Here is a 26,893-nt window from a genome sequence, read left to right on the forward strand (position 1 = left end):
TCAAGCCTACACCTCCATACAATATGGTCATGACCAATCATCCCACTCAATACCCTATTCCTGATTGCTCCATATAAACTTTTAGGTCAAAGATATATATTTAACTTCTTCTTGAAAACATTCACTGTTTTGGCCTCACCTGCTTTCTGTGGTAGAGAAAACCACATGTTCACTGGGTTCTTTCCAAGACCAGCTAACAGGAATAAGACAAAGAACGAGCAGGAGCCTTAAAAGTTGTCTTTATTGAAAGTACTTCTTAATGCATCTTCAAGTTTAAGTTTAACTTACTGTGAATAGATGTGGCTTCTTATACAGCATTGCAGCTGAAGCTTGTTTATACAGTATTCTTATGGTTATTTGCCCCTACTATGAGAAACAGACATTTTCTCTTCAGAATATTTACTTATTCTACCTTTTTTATGCAGTTATTATGACTCACTCAGCCCGAACAGCATTTGCTGTCATGCACCCCTTGTGTCATCCATGTTAATCTGATCTTCCGCGTAAACCCGATCATATTTGCTGATCACTCTAATCATCCTAACAACCTTTTCAGTTGCCACTGCCCACAATTCCCTCCTTTGATTCTGTCAAAGCACACTGCAGAATCTCAAGTTTTAAACATAAGAAACAATACAAAATGACAAAGTAACAGACTTATCACAAACGACTTCATGTTTTGATGTTGAGAGTAGTCCTTTTTAGATGGGAAGTGTAGATCCAAGCTTTCTTGATGTTGACTTTAACAGCAGATTGTGCTGTCAGCAGAACTTGGTATGGACCTTGCCATTTGGTGCCAAAAGGTTCCTTATTCACTTTCTTAATGTAGACAAAGATACCAGGAACTAGGTCATATACTTCATCCGGAGGACTTCCCCAGGCTATCTATGCCTGTTGAGCTCGTAACTGTGGTTAGACCTTGACAATATTAGAGCAATGAGTCACTTAACAGGTGGCAGTCAGCAGTACATAGGTCAATGGTACTGCATAAGGACATAGGCCAAAGGGGCTGAGACTCATAATCCTATTGTGAGTTGCCAGTATACTACTCAAGACCACGAGTAGAGCTTGTGGCCAAGGTAGGCCTACCTGGTGGTACTTTGCGAGCCTCCGTTTAAGAGGTCTATTGGCACACACCACCTGCCCTGAAGACTGGTGACTTGGCGGTGATTTGGACAGTGTAGATCCCACTTAATACCTAGTAGCCTGCTGTGTAGAGATACCCCGTGGCAAATTACCCTGGGTCAGGACCTCAAAGAGTGTTGTGGCTGCCCACCCAGTCTTTTGGATCCCATTTTCCACAAAGGATGACCCATCTGTAAAGAGGTGCAGATCTGGGTTCTATAAAGGCTCTTCCGAAACATGAGCTGCTTTCTAAGCTGCTGTAATATGCCTACCCAGTCATGTTCTCAGTCAGTGTCACCACTCTGCCCCCTGCCTCACACCTTTTGATCCTGTGGGATTGGCAACAATGTGGCTGACTAAACAGGTTCAGCTCACATAAGATGGCAATTAGGAGCTTCCAAAAGGGTGGTCTCGCGGGTGGCTGTAACCTGGGAGACAGAGTTCATAGAGAGCATAGCAAGTGTTGCTAAACAAAGAGACCTTGGAGTGCAGGTTCATAGCTCCTTGAAAGTAGAGTAGCAGGTAGATAGGATAGTGAAGGTGGTGTTGGTATGCTCTCCTTTAATCATCAGAGTACTGAGCACAGAAGTTGAGAGGTCATGTTGTGACTGTACAGGACATTGTTTAAGTGTGTGTGTGTGTGTGTGTGTGTGTGTGTGTGTGTGTGTGTGTGTGTGTGTGTGTGTGTGTGTAATGGGCTGCCTGAGGAAGTGGTGGAGGCTAGTACAATTGCAACATTTAAAAGGCATCTGGATGGGTATATGAATAGAAAGGGCTTGGAGGGATATGGGCCAGCTGCTGGCAGGTGGGACTAGACTGGGGTGGGATATCTGTTCAGCATGGACAAATTGGACCGAAGGGTCTGTTTCCGTGCTGTACATCTCTATGACTCTATATACAGTCTGAGACATTTAACAGTTAATCTTTGATCAAGAACAACAGGCACTGTGACTTTAACCACACGGCAAGTGGTTTCCATCACCCACAAACAGCTCTCCCATCCTAATGCCACATGATCGAGTCAGGTCAAATAGTAACCAATAAGTTGTTGTTTATTACCTTGCTCGAGTTAAAACGGCTTTGATGTAACCATCCTGCTCGTGCACGTGGAGAGCGAAAGATCTACCATTATCAGGGATGGTCAAAGTCGGGATGGAACAAAGGCCATTTTTGAATTTCTGGAAAGCAAAGTGCTGCTCATGGGAAAACAAGAAAATGTCCTTGGAATCTCTTCTGCCCTTTAAAAGATCAGTCAGGGGCTGTGCTATCTGAGAGTAGCTGTCAATCCAATTTCTATTGAAATTGCAAAGGCCTAGAAAAGATCTCAGTTCCTGGATACTGATGGGTTCCTTTGTCGTCTGAATAGCAACTGTCCTATCCTCAGTGATCTCACGTTTCCCCACTGAAATCTTCTGCCCTAGGTATATATCTTCTTCCTGGATGATCTAGGCCTTTTTATGGCTAGCGTTATGGCCCTGAGAGTGCAGGTGGTCAAGTAGAGTACGGAGATCCTCCTTTTGCTGCTCCTCGGTCGGGGAGGCAACCAAGATGTCATCCACATATTGGATAACCACAAAGGCCATGGGAGCAGCACACGCAGATGGTTTTGCAGCATCATATAGAAAACAGTGGGGTTACTGTAAAATCCCTGTGGTAAGCGTGTCCATTTATATTGCTACTGTTGAAATGTAAAGAAGAACTGGGGTTGTACTTTGGGTGCCAATGGAACCCACCAGAATCCATTGGCCATAACAAATCACAGAAAAAACTTATGATCTGGTAAAAGGGTGTTAATGATGGTGGAGGAGTTCACAACCAAGGGTGCTTTCTGTTAAATGCATTGGTTAGCTTTCCCGGTAGTCAACAGTCATGCCTCATGTACTATTGGGTTTTTTAACCAGCCATACCAGACTGGTGGATGAGCTATGGATTTTAACGAGAACGTCTTGTTGTTCTAAATGGTAAAATGCCAGCAATAAAGGCAGAACTAGTAAACCTATTGTTTGGTATATGGTGAGGTAACACGGGTGTATGTTACTGGTGCCATCTTTAGTAGGCCACAATGATTTTTATCTTTTACCCAAATAGGGTGGTCTCGCCATCCCTCTTCGATTTATCTGACTGACATCCATTCACAGAAAAGTTTGTCTGATGGAACACACCCACACAGAGGTGACTATTTCACAGGGGCCCAGCCATATCAGAAGGGTTCTGTTTTCTCAATCTTGAGTTCTTTCCCTCCAGCTCCCATGGCGGTCCTCTTCTTGCCCTCTTGGGGTAGACTATGGCCATCAAACAAACGAAGGAAGACAAATTAACTCAGCAACTGTGTCAAGGAGACAGTCAATTTCATGATCGCCCACACCCATTAAAACATGACAGTCATCTGGTGGATTTTCTAAAGCTGCAGTAAAAAGGGCCAACAGTTTTTTTGTAAGATTAATGAGTTGCTTCAACGGAAACTCCAAGCACCCTTTCAGTTGTCAAGTAGAGTTAGGCATTCCATTAGGGCAAATTTATCCCATCCAGAAGCCTCTTTATATGGTTTGGGGTTCTGTTTCCCACCTGGATCCTTTTCCTTTTGTCTGCAATTTTTACACCAATGTCCTTCCTTTCCACAACTGTGGCATTTTCTAGGACGGCTATCAGTGTTAGTTGGGCCCCCAGCCTGCAAGACTCCTAATATCAATTTATATCCCACTCCAGCTTATTTCCTTCTCTAACCAGGTCTCTGAGGGAGATGCAGTCCTGTTCCCAACTGCAGCAATGTAACTTCAATATTTTCACAAGTTCGGGTTTAAGGCCAGTCACAAAAGTTGATTTTAGCAGTTCTATATCATCTGTCTCGTCATCGTGAGCAAGCCCTGATAGTTCTATCGAAATATCTATAAAATGTTCTGCAAGTTCCCGAATGTCTGTAGTACTTTTTTTGTTGGCAGGCAGTTATTTTGTTCAATCTGCCTTAGGAGGGGTGTAATCGCAGAGCCAGTTGCAGATAGAATGCCACCCATCCTCAAACTTCTGTCCATCTTTCCCTAACTGTGCTGCTACTTGAGTGAGGAGTTTATTTCCCATATTTGATCCCACCATGACAGATAGAATTTGAACTCCATCCATAGGATGCAGAGAGTAAATATTTTTCAACTTGTCCAATTCAGTCCATGTTTTTAGACCCCCGTTCTTAGCGTGCAGCAATTCTTTTGTCCACCTTTCAACCAATTTCGGATTGGGGGGGCTTGTGATCAGCCCATCACGTGCATTCATATTTGGACCCTCCCGGCTCATCATCCTTCTCTTTGACATGAGTCTTTTTCCATTTTTGTTGTCTTAGTCAGACTGATTGCATGGCCACAACGGGTGCCTTATTAGTATCGAAATCACCATCGCTCTCCAAGGAAGATTCCGAGTTGCCTTTCAGAGGGAGTGCACTCAGAGTAAGAACAGGATATAAAAGGTGTAGCGGGATTAGGTGGCATATTCGATGAAGTAGTCTTCATGTTTTCTATCTCCTTTTTAGTGGCAACCATTTCATCTTTGGTTATTTTTAATTCATTACATATCGCTTTTAACTGATCTTTCAAATTGTTCACTTCTCGGTCATGATTGCACTTACCAATGATCTCTACCTCTGTCTTAACTGTCACATAACACAAAGAGACCATCAGGCTAGTTCTTTATCTTTGAGTCAAGTACTTTTTTTCCCAAGTTTCTTTGATATCGTCCAGGGAGGTTCCGTATTTCTTACAAATTTCTGTGAGGGTAATAGGGAGGTTGAATTGTTGTTCAATGTATTCTTTTAGTTTTTGTAAGACTTCCTCCTCTAGAATATCAGGTGATACCTGCCCACCTTTAACTGTAGATGGTAATGGACTATATATTTTGCATCAGGCCTCACATCTCTTAGGTCAGTGCCAAAACTAAGCTCTTTTTGATCCGCAGATATTCTAATTGATTACTGAAAGAGACATCTCTAATTAACAATAGATTTTGAACCAACTATGCTTGCCTTCTTTGGACCATGTCAGATGGGTCCTTTCACCATGCAGACTGTTACTTTCACCAGAGGACTTTCAAATAGAGAAGGTTACCTTGTAGGTGCTAATAGACTGAAACACGAGCGATAGTGGTGGTCAGGTGACTTATTGATGGATTCTTTCTAAGACCAGTAAACAGCAGCGAGACAGAGACTAAGCAGGAGTCTTAGAAGTTGTCTTATTGAAAGCACTTCTTAGTACATCTTCAAGTTTAAGTTTAATTTACTGGGAGTAGACGTGGCTTTTTATACAGCATTGCAACCAAAGCTTGTTTATACAGTATTCGTACGGTTATCTGTCCCTATTATGATAAACAGATGTTATCTTTACAGAGTATTTACTTATTCTATCTCTCTTACATAGCTAACAACACACACACAGGCCTGACAGCAGTTGCTATCAAACGCCCCTGGTGTTATCCATGTCAAATCGATCATCCACGTTAACCCAATCATATTTGCTGTCAGGTGCCACTTTAGTCATTCGCCTTAAATCAACCTATCTTCAGTTGTCGCCCTCACACTCAATCATTGGTGCAAGGAATTTCTCCAGTTTTAAATTGCCAACTCTGTATCCTTAGGCTGTGACTCCTGGTTCTGGTGATTCCCCCAACATTGGAAACATCCTTCCTGCATTTACCCTCTCTTTGTTTGTTACAGTTTTAGTGATTTTCATGCGATTTCCCCACATTCTTCTGAACTCCAGTGAATATAGTCAGAAGCAATCTAGTCTCTCTTCATACATCAGTCCTACCAACACAGGAATAAGTCTGGTAAGCAATTGTTGCATTCTCTCTGTAACTAAAACATCCTTCCTCAGAGAAGGAAATCAAAACTGCACACAATAACCCAGATAAGGTCTCAGTAAAGCCCTGTTTAAGATATCACTGCTTCTGTACTTGAAAATAAAGGGCCAGTATAACATTTGCCATATTTGTCACTTGCTGTTCTTGTTAAGCTTATTTTCAGTGACTGGCTATCCTCTTTTATGAAGACAGAACCAAAGCATGTATTTAATTGATCTGCCATCTCTTTGTTCCCATTACAGCCACAAACAAGATACGTTGTAAGAGTCCTAAATTTGGCTTCAATATCTTTTTCTTCTTATCAAAATTTTTATAATTATTTTGTATTTTCTCTGCAAGCTTGCTTTTCTACTCTTATTTACCCCTTCTTAATGCATCCTTTTGTCACCACAATCAAAACTCCTCCAAATCCTCAGGTCTGCTTCTTTTTTGGCTAAATTTGTATCCTTCATCATCACAAGGTTGTTCCAGGCTTTCACATCACTCTAAAGTATGATTACTATGTGAAACGCTTTCCCACAAAGTGTTTTTGGAGTCAAATTACTATTTTTGCTGCAAGTCTATTGTGCCCATCAATAGAGCGTTGGATAGCTTCTTTAAAATTCTAATCCCGATGAAAACCATTGATTTTGTCTTCTACATCACTGGCAGATAGAAAAAAAGAGTAATATATCTTCCCCATATTGGAAACATAGATTCCCTTTCCTGTGTTCGCTTCTGAACAAAATGCTCAGCTTTTTGCTTCTCTTCTCTTCATTACTTACGACCTCTAGTGTCAGAATCCAAAATGGCATAATTTTTAAATGCTGCCCCTGAATTTCAATTACAATTACTATACTTTAATTGTATTTCATTGCTAAAAAGCATTTTGGGGTGTTCTAAGGTCATAAAAGATATTGCATCTAAATAAATTAATAAGAGCACAAGTGTGTGAAATTTTTATCCTCTTCCCACTAACATTAAAAGTACAGATTTTATCCTTTAAATGTCAGTTTGGTCAACAGACTGCTTTGAGCCACAGAATGCTAAAGTATAGTAGCCATGGGTTAGTCATTATGATGTCGACCGTATAAAGGTACAAGCATGAATACCACCACTGACTAAACCTAAGTGATAAAACAACTCCAAAATTTTCCTCAATAGTAACTTGTGTTTATAATGACATGCTCTTCAGTGTCAAGTGATCCTTAAACTGTCCCAATACTGTATCCTTTTTTATGGCAATTTTACACTTATCAGATACTTTCAGCAAACGATCAATATTCACAACAACATTTCACTTATGTAAAAATACAGACATTTTGTACATTTTTCTTCCATTAAAATCTATCCTTAGGACAGAAATTATAAATTGAAAGGGAAAACAAGGACCAGAAAGTTTTTCTCAGCAGCAAATTTAGATGAAAAACTAGAAGGCTTGCCATAACTAACAGATTACCAGAGCAAGCTCAACAGGCTAGAGGGTTTATTGCTGTCCAAATGAATACTATCAGTATCCATAATAGTCATAATCTGACCTTGCTGCTTTAAAAACACAGAAATAAAATGTATGCATACATACACAACACACTTTTTGAAAAGATGTGTTTTTCCACTGCTACCATGTTTATTTGATATCAAACTGAAGGTAATTTCATTAAACAAAACACAACTAGAAGCCATTCAGACTGTGAAAGCTTGGCTGACTAATGACATTTATAGATATCATACATTTACTATGATTAGTAGATCATACAAACTGACCTTCTTATAAAGTTGAAGGGATATAGAAATTTCCAAATAACATTTTTAGAACTAAATTCAGTGTCCAATGATAAAATATTTGCTTCTGCAGGTTGAAGAGTCATCAAATATTGTTTAACCACTATTTGCTACCTTTTCACTGGTTCCTAGCAACAGATGAAATATAATGACAGGAGATGGTCAAGATAAACATTTTAAGGTGCACTGTACCGGTTCTGACAAGTGCTGGATAAGAGTTGAACTTTTATATTAATTCTCCATTGTGGATAGGTCTGCCCAAATAGCTACTAAAATCACAGAACAATAATCCCAGGAGGCTAATTAGCCTGTCAAAGACCTTTGTACAAATTATTCTGATGACTTTTTTTCCCCCTCATGGTCCTATCAATCTTCAAGGTTCAAGCATCTATCCAATTTCTTTTGTAAAGTAAAATACTAAATCAGTTTCCACCATGATGGAGGAGATACTATGTGAATATTTTGCATCAGTGCTTACTGTGGAAAAGGACATGGAAGATATAGACTACAGGCAAATAGAATCTTGAATAATGTCCATATTAGAGAGGAGGATGTGCTGTAAGTCTTAAAACGCATAAAGGTGGATACATTCCAAAGCCTGATAAGTAGTACCCTAGAACTCTATGGAAAGACACAGAAGTGATTGCTGGGACTCTTGCTGAGATATTTGTATCATCCATAGCCATAGGTAAGGTGCTGGAAGATTGGAGGTTGGCTAGCATAGTGCCACTATTTAACAAAGGTGGTACGGAAAAGCCAGGTAATTATAGAGCAGTGAGCCTGACATCAGTGGTGGAAGTAATCAACTCGGAAAAAGTGAGGACTGCAGATGCTGGAGATCAGAGATAAAAAGTGTGGTGTGGAAAAGCACAGCCAGTCAGGCAGCATCCGAGGAGCAGGAGAGTTGATATTTCAAGCATCAGCTCTTCATCAGGAAATGATTAAATTATGCTCGAACGTCGACTTTCCTGCTCCTCGGATGCTGCCTAACCAGCTGTGCTTTTACAGCACCATACATTTCAACATCAGTGGTGGGCAAGTTGTTAAGGGAAGGACAGGATTTACATGTATTTAGAAGAGCAGGGAGTGATTAGAGATAGTCAACATGGCTTTGTGCATTGGAAATCATGTCTCATGAGCTTGACTGAGTTTTTTGATGAAGTAACAAAGAGGGCTGATGAGGGCAGAGCAGTAGACGTTAGCAAGGTTTGATCTTGTGGAACACAGGGAGAACTAGCAATTTGGATTCAGAACTGGCTCCAAGGTAGAAGACAGACAGTGGTTTTGGAGAGTTGCTTTTCAGACAAGAGGCCTATGATTGATGGTGTGCCACAAGGATTGGAATATTGCATGCAATTCTGGTCTTCCTTCTATTGGAAGGATGTTGTGAAACATGAAAAGGTTCAGAAAAGATTTGCAAGTATGTTGCCAGGGTTGGAGGGTTTGAGCTCTCAGGAGAGGCTGAATAGGCTAGGGCTGTTTTTGCCAGAGCATGGAGGCTGAGGGGTGACTTTTATAGAGGTTTATAAAATCATGAGGGGCATGGATAGAATAAACAGACAAGGTCTTTACCATGGGGTGGTGGAATCCAGAACTAGAGGGCATAGATTTAAGATGAGCAGGGAAAAATTTAAAAGGGACCTAAGGGGCAACGTTTTCACGCAGAGGGTGGTGCATGTATGCCAGAGGAAGTGGTGGAGGCTGGTTCAATTACAACATTTAAAAGGCATCTGGATGAGTTAATGAAAAGGAAGGGCTTACAGGGATATGGGCAAGGTGCTGGAAAATGGGACTAGATTAGGTTAGGATATCTGATCGGCATGGACAGGTTGGACCGAAGGGTTCGATTTCCGTGCTGTAGATCTCTATGACTTTATGTCAGGCTGTAACAGACATGCTGGATAATTTTCTTTCTTCCACCACCCACTCATGTCGCCTCTGGCCCCTTTATCAATTATGGTGGCTCAGCAGTTAGCACTGCTGCCTCACAGCACCAAGGACCCGGGTTAGATTCCCACCTTGGGTGACTGTCTGTGTGGAGTTTGCACATTCTTCCAGCATCTGTGTGGGTTTCCTCTGGGTGCTCCAGTTTCCTCCCACAATCCAAAGGTGTGCAGGTTAGGTGAATTGCCCATGCTAAATTGCCTATAGTGTTCAGGAATGTGAAGGTTAGGTGTATTTGTTAGGGGTAAATTTAGACTGGTAGGGGAATGGGTCTGGGCGAGTTACTCTTTGGAGGGTCGGTGTGGACTTATTAGGCCTAACGGCCTTTATCCACATTGGAGGGATTCTATGATCTATGACCTCATACCTAAGCCATCTGATTGTCAACACTTTAGCCACTGAGAGAGTTTTTCTATGTTTGCTAATTTTGGTACCCATAGGGAGGGCCTCAACCAGGACCTTGGGTTCATGTCACATTACAGGTGACCACCATTGCACTATACACACACACACAGATACTCCTATGCGCATGCACTCTCTCACACACAGGCACTCCTCTACACACATACACACAGATGCACACACAGATGCACACACAGACACCCACACACACCTTTACAGACACACACACTCCCACCCTCACACATGAACCCCCTCACAGATTTAAGACACTCTGCACTCACTACACACACACCTACACACACTCCCACCCTCACACATGAACCCCCTCACAGATTTAAGACACTCTGCACTCACTACACACACACCTACACTTTCTCACACTCTCAACCCTCAACCCAGACAGACAGACAGACAGACACACAGATAGACAAAGACCCACATGCACACATATTTTGTGGGGTGAATTTGTACTTGCATGCAGTTTTTGAGCAAAGTACAATGTAACCCTGCATTCATGTAAAACTCCGTTATCTCACTTTTTAGATTAGAATCAATCTAAACATCATGGCATAGACAGAGAACACAACACATTGTCTAGCTATCACCATTGTTCACAGCTAAACCGAGAATGCAACTTTTTTAAAAAAAAGGTTTTGCGATTTACACATGAAAGAAGTGAAACTATCACTGTACTCTAACAGATGAAAGGCCTAACAGACAATCAATTTTTCTATGTATAATTTCAGTTACATCACACTGAAATTTTTGCTATAAATTCTGTGTTAGGATTGAGCCCTCCACTATCACCTGATGAAGGAGCGTAGCTCCGAAAGCTAGTGTGCTTTCAATTAAACCTGTTGGACTATAACCTGGTGTTGTGTGATTTTTAACTTTGTACACCCCAGTCCAACACCAGCATCTCCAAATCGAAGTTAATTGACAGATTTGTCTGCACTTGACTGATCACTCCTACTGGCCCTAAGGCATTCATCAGGTGGGAAGAACATAGCCAGCCAACTTAGGCACCTACTGGCGAGATAAACTCCTATCATAAAGAGGTACCACTCTGAGCTGATTGGAGAGTTCATAAGGTAACCTTGCACAGCTCACATGTCAGATACAATTGTTTTACAAATGGCTTCTTAGCAAGGAGGGCAAACGTTTGACCATAAAATGACTTCCTGACATATTGTGCAGAATCTCTTCAATGTTAGGCCTAGAATAATTTCTAAGCTAGGAGCAGATTCCTGCATTTTAAGCACTGAATCATTCTGTACCGGTGGCGGAGATGTTACCATAAGGTTGCATTTAAACTGATTCATTAGCCTTCAAATTAAATATGCTTTATTTCAGGGTTGTGATTCAAATTCAAATAAGACATAAGGTCTGATTAATTAAAATTGACAATGGGCCAGTCTGTAAGGTCTGTAGAGTAGTCTGCAAGAACAGCAAGTAAATTAAACTTCGTCAATATTACCTTTTTCAGAGTTTGTATTTAATAACCAGTAATGGCTACTCAACATCATCATAAAGTCTCAAACATGCAATTAAGTTCACAGCAGGTAAGCATGAAGCGTTAATTTTCTACTGGTTTCAGCAGCCTCAGCACTAAAATGGTCTCTCTCTCTCTCTCTCTCTCTCTCTCTCTAGTGTTCTTTTGAACTCTCAAGTCAGGGACTTGTAACAGTAAAGATGTTTTTCCCTCTGTATCTGCCTCATTTGCAAGGGGAAATAAGAATCATTATAATTGACAGGACCTGACCGTCAATTACAAAGCTTTGATAGTACAGAGTTTTGTTTCACGGTCGAATCAAACACTTTCATTGATTTCGCAAGGGAACAACTGTGAATGTTATCACCTGGTGCCCTGTTTACACAGATTGACTACAAAGACATAGAGTCATAGAGTCACAGAGATGTACAGCATGGAAACAGACCCTTCGGTCCAACCCGTCCATACTGACCAGATATCCCAGCCCAATCTAGTCCCACCTGCCAGCACCCGGCCCATATCCCTCCAAACCCTTCCTATTCATATACCCATCCAAATGCCTCTTAAATGTTGCAATTGTACCAGCCTCCACCACATCCTCTGGCAGCTCATTCCATACACGTACCACCCTCTGCGTGAAAAAGTTGCCCTTTAGGTCTCTTTTATATCGTTCCCCTCTCACCCTAAATCTATGCCCTCTAGTTCTGGACTCCCCGACCCCAGGGAAAAGATTTTGTATATTTATCCTATCCATGCCCCTCAATTTTGTAAACCTCAATAAGGTCACCCCTCAGCCTCTTGACGCTCCAGGGAAAACAGCCCCAGCCTGTTCAGCCTCTCCCTGTAGCTCAGATCCTTCAACCCTGGCAACATCCTTGTAAATCTTTTCTGAACCCTTTCAAGTTTCACAACATCTTTCCAATAGGAAGGAGACCAGAACTGCACGCAATATTCCAACAGTGGCCTAACCAACGTCCTGTACAACCGCAACATGACCTCCCAACTCCTGTACTCAATACTCTGACCAATAAAGGAAAGCATTCCAAACGCCTTCTTCATTATCCTATCTACCTGTGACTCCACTTTCAAGGAGCTATGAACCTGCACCCCAAGGTCTCTTTGTTCAGCAACACTCCCTAGGTCCTTACCATTAAGTGTATATGTCCTGCTAAGATTTGCTTTCCCAAAATGCAGCACCTCACATTTATCCAAATTAAACTCCATCTGCCACTTCTCAGCCCATTGGCCCATCTCATCCAGGTCCTGTTGTAATCTGAGGTAACCCTTTTCACTGTACACTACACCTCCAATTTTGGTGTCATCTGCAAACTTAATAACTATACCTCTTATGCTCACATCCAAATTATTTATGTAGATAACAAAAAGTAGAGGGCCAAGCACCGATCCTTGTGGCACTCCACTGGTCACAGGCCTCCAGTCTGAAAAACAACCCTCCACCAACACCCTCTGCCTTTTACCTTTGAGCCAGTTCTGTATCCAAATAGCTAGTTCTCCCTGTATTCCGTGAGATCTAACTTTGCTAATCAGTCTCCCATGGGGAACCTTGTCGAACGCCTTACTGAAGTCCATATAGATCACATCTACTGCTCTGCCCTCATCAATCTTCTTTGTTACTTCTTCAAAAACTCAATCAAGTTTGTGAAACATGATCTCCCACGCACAAATCCATGTTGACTCTCCCGAATCAGTCCTTGCCTTTCCAAGTACATGTACATCCTGTCCCTCAGGATTCCCTCCAACAACTTGCCCACCATAGAGGTCAGGCTCACCGGTCTAAAGTTCCCTGGCTTGTCTTTACCGCCTTTCTTAAACAGTGGCACCACATTTGCCAAGTTAAGGTAAATGTTCTTAATTGTCTTAGAGCATCTTGTTATCACTTAGTGAGCACAGATGTTTTTATCTTCTGCCTACCTTGGGTTCCCCCTTTTTCTAAGCCAACCAACCTGTCTATTTTCTAGTGTGCAGCAAATGTGTTCTATAACTCAACATTACATTTTAGTCTAAATATTTAAAGACAAGTTTTAAGGCTATAGATTTTTTCAGCAATGCCAGTGAATGTCAAGGGGAGACTGTCAGATCTTCTCTTATTGGGAAAGGCCATTGTGTGGCACTTGCAGGATGCGAATATTATTTACCACTTATCAGCCTCAGCCTGGGAGTATCTTCACTTCTTATATTATATTGAAGGGAAGGAGCAACTCAATCTGTCGAGCCGGAGCCTAAGATACTCCTGCAACACTGCACTGTGAACAATATGTTTAACCTCCAAAGACCACTACCATCTTCTTTTGTGATTGATATGAATTTAACCAGTCAAGACTTTTCTCCAAGTCCCACTAGCTTTAATTTTACTGGAGGCCGCACCCAGTCTTGCTGTCAAGAATAGTCATTGTCATTACACCTCTGGGGTTTAGCTCTTTTGTCCATGTTAGAACCAAGGCTGTAATGAGGTCAAAAGCAGAGAGGTCCAAAGTGAGTCATGATTTATAGCAGACTATCGCTGGATTGGAAATACCCTACATCAGGTGGACACTACATGCAAGGAATTTTTCATATTAGTAGAAAGATACCAAGAATGTAGCCATATGAAAATAAGGAGCAGCTAATTCTGGAACATGGGTAATCAGCCAGTTGTTTACTTGTATATGTTTGACCCGATGAGTGAAACTTCATTGGCTCCGGAGCCGATTCTGAAGACTCCCACTGCACCTATCTATATACAGTACTATTGTGAAGCAGGAAGTGTGCAAAGCTAATGATAGTGAAAGAGTTCATGAGGTTGGCTGTGAGATATGACCTAGTGAGTAAAACTATGCCCACTTCTATATTGTCAGGCTTTGCTCGACTGATCTGTAAAGTAATTAATCAAATGTGCCGGAAGTATCCATATGTCAGCAAGGAGAGCTTCACACAGCTGACCTGAAAAACTTTGAGGTTTCACACCTTTCCACACTAATGTGATATGCCATCCTTACCCAGTTTGGCCCCAAGTGCAACCTGCAGAGAGTGGAGTGTGACACTTTGGTCAGTGGGAGTTAGATGAAATAGGGAAGGAAGTTGTTTTTCTGCTGCCTTCTTTGCCTAATGACATTTTCAGATCAGTGGGGGCAAAAGCAGACCAAAGCCCAAGGGCTCAGAGATTATCAAAAGATTAACTAAAAAGCAGCAGGGACAAGTCAAACTCAGAGAATAAGAGTAGACTAAATTTAAGGTAAATTAAGTATCTTTACGATTAAGTTAAAAATCACGCAACACCAGGTTGTAGTCCAACAAGTTTAATTGGAAGCACTAGCTTTCGGAGCACTGCTCCTTCATCAGGTGGTTGTTTGATGAAGGAGCTAGTGCTTCCAATTAAACCTGTTGGACTATAACCTGGTGTTGTGTGATTTTTAACTTTGTACACCCCAGTCCAACACCAGCATCTCCAAATCTTTATGATTAAGCAATTAGAAAGGTTTGCAAGTAAGACCAAGTTAGTGCAAGATTAAGACATAGCAGATGAGGTCAACAGAATGGAATATGTGACCTACTACATATGGGAAGTCACGGACCCTGCTGTCATCCAAGGTGTGTGCAGAAAGTTTTCTTAACTGAAGAAATCTGGGTCCGTGCTTTGGAGCTTAAGCAGTGGTTGAAGACACTGTGGAACACACCCAAAATTGAGTGTTAGGTGGATAGCACGTTCAGAGAGGTGGTTACACTGCAACTCCAGGGACTGGAGGAAAGAAGGGAATTGGTGACTACCAAACAGTCAAAGAGAATCCCCAGGCAAGTAGTACAGGAGTACCCTATGGTCCCGCTCACAAATCGGTTTTCCATTTGGAAACCTGATGAGGGCACTGATTCCTCAAGGGAACACAGACAAAGCCAAGCTTCTGGCACCACAAGCAGCCTGATTGCACAGAAGCAGAGGAAAAAGAAAACAGGAGTAATAGTGATAGGGTATTCATTAGTTTGAGGAACTGATAGATGTTTCTGCAGCTAGAGGCATGACTTCAGGATCGTGTGTTGCCTCCCTGGTCCCAGGATCAGTGATGTCACTGAGTGGCTGCAGGGCATCCTGAAAAGCAGGGTAACAAGACATAAGTCATGGTACACATTGATACCAATGACATTGATCAAATGAGTGATAAGGTCCTACATCAAGAATTGAGGGAGTTAGGCAGTAGACTAAACAGCATGATCTCAAACAGTTGTGATTTCTGGCTTACACTTAGTGCCACATGTTAGCAAGTACAGAAATAAGGGAACAGGGCAGATGAATGTGAGGCTCAAGAGTTAGTGCAGGAGAGAAGGTTTTAAATTCTTGGACCACTCCAACAGTTTCAGGGGAAGCTAGAACCTGGAAGGAAGGGACGGTCTGTACCTGAACCAAAATGGGACCAACATTCTTGCAGGTTGGTTTGCTAGTGCTGTTGGGAGGAATTTATACAGTACTAATTTGGCAGTGGGAAGGAAAACAGTGTTAGCACAGTAGGGATCAGCGTACTTTAGCAAAGAAACCAAGGCACAGGGAGTCCAGCCATGTTAATTTCTAAGGCGTAAGGTGACACTGGATGACCTCTATTTAATGTGAGGAGTATTATAGGTAAAACAGATTAGTTAAAGGCATGAGTTAACACAGGGAATTGCGAAGTTGCTGCAATCACAGAGACGCAGTTGAGGAAAGAGTAAGACAGGCAACTCAAAATTTCAGCAAAAAAATGGGTTTTGAATTGGGAGAAGACAGATTTTATTCAAATAAACAGGAAATTGTTCTTTCAGCACCATCTAGTGATGAACTGAAGAACCGCAACACCCAATCTTCATAATACACCATGTCGAGGTGGTTGGACTGGGGTGGACAATGTTAAAAATCACACAACACTAGGTTATAGTCCAACAGGTTTATTTGGAAGCACTAACTTTAGAGTGCTGCATGGATGGCTGTATTTGTGGTAGAGGGGTGATTGTGCTTATGGTGTCAATCAAGTGGATCCTTAGTCCTGTATGGTGTCAAGTTTCTTGAATGTTATTGGAGCTGTGCTCATCCCGTCAAGTGGAGATTATTCTATCACACTCCTGACTTGTGCCTTGTGGATGGTGGACAGCCTTTGAAGTGTCAGGAGGTCAACTACTAGCTGTGGAATTCCTGGCTTCTGACTGGTTCTTGTAGCCACACATTTATATGGCTAGTCCAGTTCAGTCACCAGCTGTCTCCAGGGTGTTTAAAGGTAGGGACGCTGGAGAGAAATCAGCAATGGTAAAGCCATTGAATGACAAAGGGCAGTAATTAGATTCTCTCTTGCTGGAAACAGTCATTGCCTAGTGTATTTTTGCACGAATGTTTCTTGCCAATTGTCAGACCAAGCTTCAATGTTGTCCAGGTATTACTGCTTTTGGACATGAACCACTTCAGTTTCTGAGGAGTCACACAAAGTGCTGAACATTGTGCAGTCATTAGCATACATCTGACTTTATGATGGACAGAAGGTCATTGATGAAGTAGCTGAAAACGATTGTGCCTAGAACACTAACATTGAGAAACTTCTGCAGAGAACTTCTGAAGCTGAAACAACTGAACACTCCAACAACTACAATCTTGATATGACTCCAACCTGTGAAGACATTCTCCCCTCCACCCAATACCCATCAATTCTAGTTTTGTTGTCACGCTCCTTGATGCCCGCCTCAGTCATATATACAAATATACGATGTCAAAGTTAGCTATTCTTACCTCATGTTACATAATGATATGCATTTTCACAATGTTTTCAATAATATTTTATTTTTCCAAATATAAACTTACTGCCAGTTAATAACTGAAAGAAAGCCTTTATTATATTCACCATGGAGTGATATCAGTATTAAAGAACAATGATTATGGAAACAACAAAAGAGGGCTAAAAAGGTTTCTGTTTTAAATTCCGACATATTAGATTCCCTGTCACGTTAAAAGAACCAAACTTAGAGGGAAAGTTGAGAGACATGATCAGTTTATATTTCTCCATTGGTGGTTTTGCTGCACAAACAGTGTTGCCATCATCAGGATAAATGTGCCATTCTAAATGCCTCTACAGTCGCCTCAGCAGCTAATCCATACTGGAGGACAATAGAGTTTTCACATTTGCTGTCTTTGTGTCAATACCCATGCACCAAGTGCTACAGAACAAACGAAAATCAGGGTTGTGAAATGTACTTTTCCAAAAACTCCAGAGGTCTGCCAAAGGACGTGTTGATTAATTTGCAGTTTGGAAGCATGACAATTATATATGAAGAGAATGTCACTGCAAAAAACAAGAGTGTTCACTGTATCAAAGCTGTCCATCGTGTTTTCCTATAAATGTCATCTAGTCTTCTGTCAAGCTTCTGCTGCCCCGTGCCTTTTACTATTAGAATCGTAGAGATGTACAGCACGAAATAGACCCTTCAGTCCAACTCATCCATGCTGACCAGATTATCCTAACCTAATCTTGTCCTATTTGCCAGCACTTGGCCTATATCCCTCTAAACATTTCCTATTCATATACCCATCCAGATGTCTTTTAAATATTGCAATTGTACCAGTCTCCACCACTTCCTCTGGCAGCTCATTCCATACATATACCACCCTCTGTGTGAAAAACTTGCTCCTTAGAATCCTTTTAAATTTTTCCCCTCTCACGCTAAACCTCTAGTTCTGGACTCCCCCATCCCAGGGAAAAGGCCTTGTCTATCTACCTTATCCATGCACCTTATGATTTTATGAACCTTTATAATGTCTACCTCTCAGCCTACAATGATCCAGGGAAAACAGCCCCAGCCTATTCAGCCTCTCCCTTTAGCTCAAAATCTCCAATGCTCGCAACATTCTTGGAAATCTTTTCTGAACCCTTTCAAGTTTCACAACATCATTCCAATAGAAGGGAGACCAGAACTGCACACAATATTCCAAACGTGTCCTAAGCAATATCCTGCACAGCTGCAACATGACCTCCCAACTCCTATGTTCAATGCTCTGACCAATAAAAGAAAGCAAACCAAATGCCTTGTTCATTATCCTATCTACCTGTGACTCCACTTTTAAGGCACTATGAAGCTGCACTCCAAGGTTTCTTTGTTCAGCAATACTGCTCTGATTTGCTTTTCCAAAATGCAGCACCTCCCATTTATCTAAATTAAACTCCATCAGCCTTCTCAGCCCATTGACCCATCTGATCAAGATCCCATTGTACTGAGGTAACCTTCGCTGTCCACTACACCTCCAGTTTTGGTGTCATCTGCAAACTTACTAACTGTACTTCCAATGTTCACATCCAAATCATTTATATAAATGACAAAACGCAGTGGACCCCGCACCAATCCTTGTGGCACCTCAGTGGCCACAGACCTCCAGTCTGAAAGGGAGCCCTGCACCATCACCCTCTATCTTCAACCTTTGAGGGAGTTCTGTATCCAAATGGCTAGTTCTCTCTGTATTCCATGAGATCTAACCTTGCTAACCAGTATCCCATGAGGAACCTTGTCGAAGCCTTACTGAAGTCCATACAGATCACGTCTACCACTCTGCCCTTATCAATCCTCTTTGTTACTTTTTCAAAAAACTCAATCAAGTTCATGAAACATGACTTCCGACACATAAAACCACGGTGACTCTCCTGAATCAGTCCTTGTCTTTCCAAATACACTTAAATCCTGTCCCTCAGAATTCTGTCCAACAACTTGCCCATCACCAATGTCACACTCACCGGTCTATAGTTCCTTGGCTTGTCCTTACCACCTTTCTTAATAGTGGCACCACGTTAGCCAACCTCCAGTCATCCGACACCACACCTTGTGACTATCAAATGATGCAAATATCTCAGCAAAGGGCCCAGGAATCACTTCCCTAGCTTCCCACAGACTTCTAGGGTATACCTGATCAGGTACTAGGGATTTATCCACCTTTATGCATTTAAGATATCCAGCACAACCTCCTCTGTAATCTGGGCATTTTTCAAGATATCACATTTATTTCCCCACATTCTATATCTTATATGCCCTTCTCCACAGTAAACACTGTGCATAATACTCATTTAGTATCTCCCTCATCTCCTGAGGTTCCACACATAGGCTGCCTTGCTGATTTTGAGGTGCTCTATTCTCTCCCTAGGTACCCTTTCATCCTTAATGCATTTGTAGAATCTCTTTGGATTCTCCTTAATTCTATTTGCCAAAGCTATCTCATGACCCCATTTTGCCCTCCTGATTTCCCTCTTAAATATACTCCTCCTGCCTTTATACTCTTCTAAGGATTCACTCAATCTGTGCTGTCTATATCTGACATGTGCTTCCTTCTTTTTCTTAACAAAACCTCAATTTCTCCAGTCATCCAGCATTCCCTACATCTACCAGCCTTGCTTTTCACCCTATAAGGAACATATTGTGTCTGGACTCTTGTTAGGTCATTTTTGAATCTTCCTTGAAAATCACTTTCTAAAGGACAACCAGGATGGGCAGTAAAATATTGGTCTTACTAGCAAAACATACATCCCATAAACACATAAAATAAATAAAGTACAGAATTTGAGAGACTTTTGTAGGAAAATTGCAGGAATTCTTTCTTAAAAGCTGAAGTTTTTTTTCAAAAATGTGTTCACGGGTACATGTGTTGTTGGAAAAGCCAACATTTCTTTCCATCTTTGACTGCCCTTAAAATGTTGATGCTGCTACACCTTAACAACTCAGTGGCTTATTAAGCCATTTCAGACGGCAGTTAAGAGCTAATCTCATTACTACAGTGCTCAAGTTGCACAGAGATCAGGATAAGGACAGAAGATTTGCTTCCTGGAATGAAAGAATGTCGGGTAACCAGATGTGTTTTACAACAATTTGGTGGTTGTATGACCATCATGGTATGGTTTGGTACTTCCTTTTTATTCTGAATGTTTAGTTAATTATCTTAACATAACATCCCTAGTTTCCATGGTGTGATGTGAATTCAGATCTTCAGATCATTAGTCTGCATTATTAACTCAACGATACAAACATAGTCTACTATTCCCAAAACCCTGTTCAGTGACTGAGACCTCCACATTTAATCACCTCCATGCAAAAATAATTAGTTCAGAGTTACAAGTTTATGGGCCATTATGACTTACCTTGAACAAAAATATCATGAATGAACTGCATACACTCGAGGTTCCTGAATCCAATAACACTTGGATCTGGTTATTGTAAAAAATATGACAGACTGGAGAGCCTTTTGTCTTTACTTAACCAAATCTGAGAATTTTCTCTTGATGTATGAGATGTTAGCTAGACTAAAACTGGAAAATTCAGACCAATTTCTATTAACTTCTGTCACTTAAGAGTGGATATGTGCTTTTGTAAAGCAAACCAACAACCTAATCGAAGAGTGTTACATGTTAAATTCCAACAAATGTCCTCCCCTAGGAAAAAGATTTGGAAGGTCGAAAGGATTTTCAAACTGTAACTCAACTACTTATACATCCTTTGAGGGCAATGGTTATGTTATTTCAACATTGCAGCTGGAAATTTCTGGCATGTGAAATTGAATTATAGAGTCATGTCAGTGCATAAATGGAATCATTATCATCACATTGGGCTAATTTATTTCAAGTGTTGATGTTACAATTTAAGCACTTTACTTGGAAGCTCAATGATTAAAACCTCATTTCCATACTTGGTGAGAATAGGTGGCCAAAGGGACACCAAAATCAAGAACAGACTCTTTGATTTGCAGCGTTGAATTCACTTACACAGCTAAAAAGATACGTACAGCAGCCCTAAAGCTTTCAGATCACTTGGAAACCATTGCTAAAAGTAACTGCAGTTGGAATTGGAGACTATGGCACAATAAGGTTGTAAGTGTAATTAAGTCCTTATATTAGTTCTTGGGAACCACAGGATTTCATGTGAAAGTTGCCCATTACTTGAAACTTGACTAACATTTTATTAAAGATTTACAACATTGTTGATTGCATTGTTATTTTCATTGCTGGCCCAAATTTCTCACTGATTGACTTAGGAATTAAACCCTGAGCTACTCCAACATGTGAACCTATCAGATGGATCTGACAATGCCTGAAGGCATATCCCAACTGTGGAGCGATACATGACTTACCAACAACATAACATCAAACTTCTAATTTATAGGAAGCAAAAGCTTTGTACTGAGGGTGAATTTTTCAATGAGCATGCATAAGAGGTGATATCAACAGAAACACAACATATATTCAGTTTTTCCATCAACCAGGTGGCCAACCTGAATATAAACCTAATTTGATAATAAAATCTATCCGGACCTGTCCATGAAAACCGGGATTCCATTTGTCCACTATGAAGTGTGTAATTTATCATAAATGAGGATAGCCTATTTATTTACACAAGCAAAAAAAACAAGTTGTCAAAAGTTGGGTATCGATGTCCTTCCTAAGGATTGGGGTTACTGATGGAATTTAATATACTATACCAGGTAATTTACCAGTTTTGAGTGTTCTTGTAAGTGTTCTGGTAAGTGTCCTCTGCTTACACAAGAATCATCCAACCCATTAAATTCTTATTTGGTGGCAATGACCTAATCTAAATAGTACTTCTCTAGATATCAGCAACGGTGGTCAATCATGACCATCTGTCTGGAGTATGACGCACTTGCCTGGTTTATGCATTGGATTACTCAACCTACCACACAGCAAAGTGATTTTAAATATTCCATTTCACTAAAGATTCACACCGCTGTAAAATCAAGCCTTACTCCTGGACTTAAGCACATAACTTAGACGGGTAATTCAGTGAGGGAGACCTGTCTCGTCAGAAATGTCTTTTAGCTGATATACCAAAACAATCTGTTCCAGTAATGCTGCCAAAGCAAAATGGCACTATCCAAACTAAGTGGACAGTGGGAACACATGTATATTGTCACTATACTTCCCATAAATATTGTTACTGCATTTCACACTCGTGAATTACATATTCCACAAGCTCAAAGCACAAGTACCTTTTACAGAAAAACTGTACCTTCTACGGATCAAAATTTGATCTTATCCACAAACTGACTTGGACAAAGTGCCATCAGATGAATGATGAATCTCTTCTCTTTTGAGAAAGACACTAAAAACAATGCACAGTGAATCAAGTGCTTTTAGACTCTGAACAGGTTGGAAACATTCTGCCAACAAACTAAAGAGTGCAGGATAAAAAGTATGAATCAAATTTATTAAAGAATAAAAGTTATTTAAGATCTGCAGAATTGGGGGCAAACCAAATTGTAACATATCACAACTTACACCACCTGCTATAAAATAAATCAGTATTTTTCAGTGACAATGGTCAAGTAAAGAACAGATTTAAAAGTCACTTAATAGATCATATGCTCCCTCCAAAAGGCAGGGAATGGAATTTTGCTACAAACTGATATAAGTACAGTATGCAATAGTGACCATTATATAAAATTGATCCTGGCAGTTCTACATTTACAGAATTGTGGCTTGACTTCAGCATTCTTTTCACTCTTCAAGCCGGGAAAAGGCATTCAGAAAGTTTGTGGCTCTTCTAGATCATGGAGAAATTAGCCTCAGAGAAAATCAGGCAGTAATCTTAATATGGTCACCGTTGTGAGAATAAAAAATGTTACTGTTACTGTTATTTGTATCAAGGTATAGTGAAAAGTGTTGTCTATAGTCCTTTAAGGTAGGTTGTACTATACAAGTAGATCAGGGTAACAGAGCAGTGTGCAGGATACGATGTTACAGCTGCCAAGAAGGTGCAAAGCAATCATCATCAACATTAAAGAGGACAAATCAAAGGTCTGGTAACAGCAGGGAAGAAGCTGTTGTCGAATCTGTTCGTATGTGCATACAAACTTTTATATCTTCTGCTGGACGGAATAAAGTGGGAGTATAAACTGAAGTATGCACGAAATAGAGGGTGGAAATACAGCAAAAATATAAAATCCTTCTGATGCGTGACATCTCCCCACCCTCAAAGGCCAACATAAAGATACCAAAAATAATGACCCTGCGACTGAGCAGCAGGGCTTTCACTGACAGAAGGACCCGCGTTCATGGGGACCCCAGAGGCTCGAGACCGCCTCGGCTGGGGCTGGCCTTCCACCACCCACCTGGTCTCTGCTCCTTTTCTTTCTTTTCGCCTTGGCTACATCCGGCTGCATCTCAGAAGTTGGCTCCTCTCCTTGTGAGTCCTGGGTGTCCGACCTACTTCTCTTCCCTTTAGCCATGGCACGGAATGAGCGTTGGTGTTTCCTTTCTCCACTGCCGTCCCCCTCTCACACGGAGATGCACAGCCCGGCCGGCGGTCGAGCGTTTGAACCCAACTGAAATTCTGCAGCTGACAGCTCCGGCGCGAACACACGTGGGCTCTCAGATCAACCGAACGCGACTGCCGCAGCTCGCCCGCCTCCTGCGCGACAGCATTGGCCCAATCTCTTCATCGCGCCTCTCTACTGGCTCTGGGTGCCGTCCGTCAAATGGCCGCAGCAGCAGGAGCAGCATGTTTGGTTGACATTCCAAGCACCTGCGCATGCGCTCCCCCGATGCTCTGGATGGAAATCTCAGTGCAGAGAAATCCCTGTGCTCAGGGTGAATTAAAGTTGCTTTAAATGTTCCTCTCCCCCAGCCCAAGATCCAGGGTATCTGAAAGATGGCTAGAGTGGCTACGTTTTCTGAACCGAATCTAAGGGCAGGTGGAAGCAGAAGTGGCTACTCAGAAAATACAGCAGAGTATGCTTTAACATAAAGTCACGGAGATGTATAGCACGGAAATAGACCCTTCGATCCAACTCATCCATGCCGAACAGATATCCAAAACCAATCTACTGTAATCCCATGTGCCAGCACTTAGTCCATGTCCCTGTAAACCCTTCCTATTCATCTAACCATCCAGATGCCTTTTAAATGTTGAGTGTGTGGTGCTGGAAAATCACAGCAGATCATGAGATAAAATGTTGAGTGTGGTGTTTTTCCAGCACCAAACTCTCCACTCTAATCTCCAGCATCTGCAGTCCTCACTTTTGCCTTTTAAATGTTGTCATTGTACCAGTCTCCTCCATTTCTTCTGGCAGCTCATTCCACACATGCACCACCTCTGTGTGAAGAAGTCTCCCTTTAGGTTCCTTTAAATGTTTCCCTTCTCACCTTAAACCTATGCCCTCAGGTTCTGGACTCCCCCACCCCAGGGAAAAGTCCTTGTCTATTTACCCTATCCATGCCCCTCATGATTTTATAAACCTTTATAAGGTCACTCCTCAGCCCCCAATGCTCTAGGGAAAACAGCCCCATCCTATTTAGCCTCTCAATATAGCTCAAACCTTCCAACTCTGGCAACATTCTTGTAAATCTTTTCTGGACCCTTTCAAGTTTCAGAACATCTTTTTGATAGGAGTTAAAAATCACACTACACTAGGTTATAGTCCAACAGGTTTATTTGCAAGTACAAGCTTTCGGAGCATTGCTCCCTCATCAGGCAGCTCATGGAGTCAGATGATAGGACACAGATTTATAGCAAAAGATAATGGTGTCATACACTAATGCAATATATTGAATAAACCTAGATTGTTGTTAAGTCTTCGAAAAGATGAAAGACTTAACAGCAAGGTAGATTTGTTCAATATATTGAATCAGTGAATGAAACCATTATGATCTTCTGTTGTGTCCTTTGATCCTACTCCATTAGCGACCTGATGAAAGAGCAGCATTCCAAAAGCTTGTACTTCCAAATAAACCTGTTGGAGTAAAACCTGGTGTTGGGTGATTGTTAAATTTGTCCACCCAGTCCAACACTGGCACCTCCACATCATGGTTTCCGATAGGAGGGAGACCTGAATTGCACGCAATTTTCCAAAAGTGACCTAATCAATGTCCTGTACAGCTGCAACATAACCTTCCAACTCCTATACTCAATGCTCTGACCAATAAAGGAAAGCATACATATTCTACAAACTGCTAATATTGCCAGGAATATTTAATTTCAGAGATGGGCAACTTTCCTAGCCTGTAAATATGTATTTAATATTAAACATTTTTCCTTCCTCACCAGGAATTTTAATCTGTACTCACAGATCCTGTGTGAACCCTGATTTGGGACCACTCTTGCAGTTCATCACGATGTAATGCAATTGTTAACTGTCTTGGAATGACTCACATCAAAGAAGCTCATGAGGTGGAACAGGCTACAATAGAAGAAATTCCGAATTAAGATACTCCTAAAGGAAATAGGTAATACAAGAAGATATTTACATCTATGTGCATTTCACTAATTTTAAGCTTAATACAGTGTCACAACGTGATCAATGTGTGTGATGGATGAAAAAACCCTGTTAACAACTGACAGTAGTACACCATATGGTTTGTAGAATCACACAGTATAAAAGAGGCTTTCAACCTATTAAGTTGGTACTGCCAAAAATATACGACACTCTACTCTAGTCCCATTTTCCCGTACTGGCCCTTGAATCTTTTGACACTTCAAGTACTTATCCAAGTTCTTTTGATATGTTGTGAGGTTTCTTGCCTCAATTACCCTCCCAGACAACTCATTCCAGTTTCCTAAACCTTCTGGATGAAAACATTTTTCCTCATGTCCCCTCTGAACCTCCTACCTTCTACTTTAAAATTATGCCCTTGTATTGACCCCTCAACTAAAGGCAACAGCTATTTTCTATTAATTAAGTTCACATCCCTTCACCTTATACAGTACTATCAGGGCAGCTGCTCCAAACAAAACAACCCAGGCTTCTTTAGCCTAAAATGTTCCATCCCAGGCTATATCTCCGTGAATTTCCATTGCACACCCTCCAGTACAATCACTTCCTTCTTATAGTGTGGTGACTAGAACTGCACACAGTACCCCAGTTGTAGCCTAACCAAAGTTCTGTACAACTCCAGGTTCAACACTTAAGATAAAAGGTGTGCTACAAGCAAGTCTCAACACAAGTGGTGTCAGATGGCAAGAACTCAAATGTACTTCACAGCCAAGAATTGTTATTCTTAAGTATGAATGCGTGTCATCATCTGAATCTTCTTCAAATGGTGGAAGGAGTCAAGCTAGTTAAACTCAAGGAACATCTGGTTCAGGAACAGCCAGGCATGGAACAACTGACAGAAGATTTCATAGTTCTCCTAGACTCAAGGTGGAACCCAAGTAGAAGAGAGGATCCATTGAGATTAGCTATGTTGCATAAGAAATTTGTGCTATATTGTCAGAAAGATGGAAATCTGTAATTATAGGATTGGCAGAAATGTTTTACGCTAAAATAAGACTGAAAGAATCAGCAAAAATTATGAAAAAAGCACAAACAATCAACGATATGGGCAGCACAGTGGCACAGTGGTT

At 41.3% G+C, this 26,893-nt stretch overlaps 1 protein-coding gene across 1 annotated transcript in view; it reads right to left on the minus strand.

Moving 5' to 3' along the window:
- Positions 1 to 23,940, minus strand: part of chlsn (cholesin) — a 416,204-nt gene extending 392,264 nt beyond the window's left edge. The window contains exon 1 of the mRNA XM_072559281.1: positions 23,664 to 23,940. Coding sequence (XP_072415382.1) covers positions 23,664 to 23,780 — 117 coding nt within the window. The 5' untranslated portion in view covers positions 23,781 to 23,940. The remainder of the gene's footprint in view (positions 1 to 23,663) is intronic.
- Positions 23,941 to 26,893: the final 2,953 nt, after the last annotated feature.

This window comes from Chiloscyllium punctatum, chromosome 40 (genome assembly GCF_047496795.1).
Source record: "Chiloscyllium punctatum isolate Juve2018m chromosome 40, sChiPun1.3, whole genome shotgun sequence".
NCBI lineage: Eukaryota > Metazoa > Chordata > Chondrichthyes > Orectolobiformes > Hemiscylliidae > Chiloscyllium > Chiloscyllium punctatum.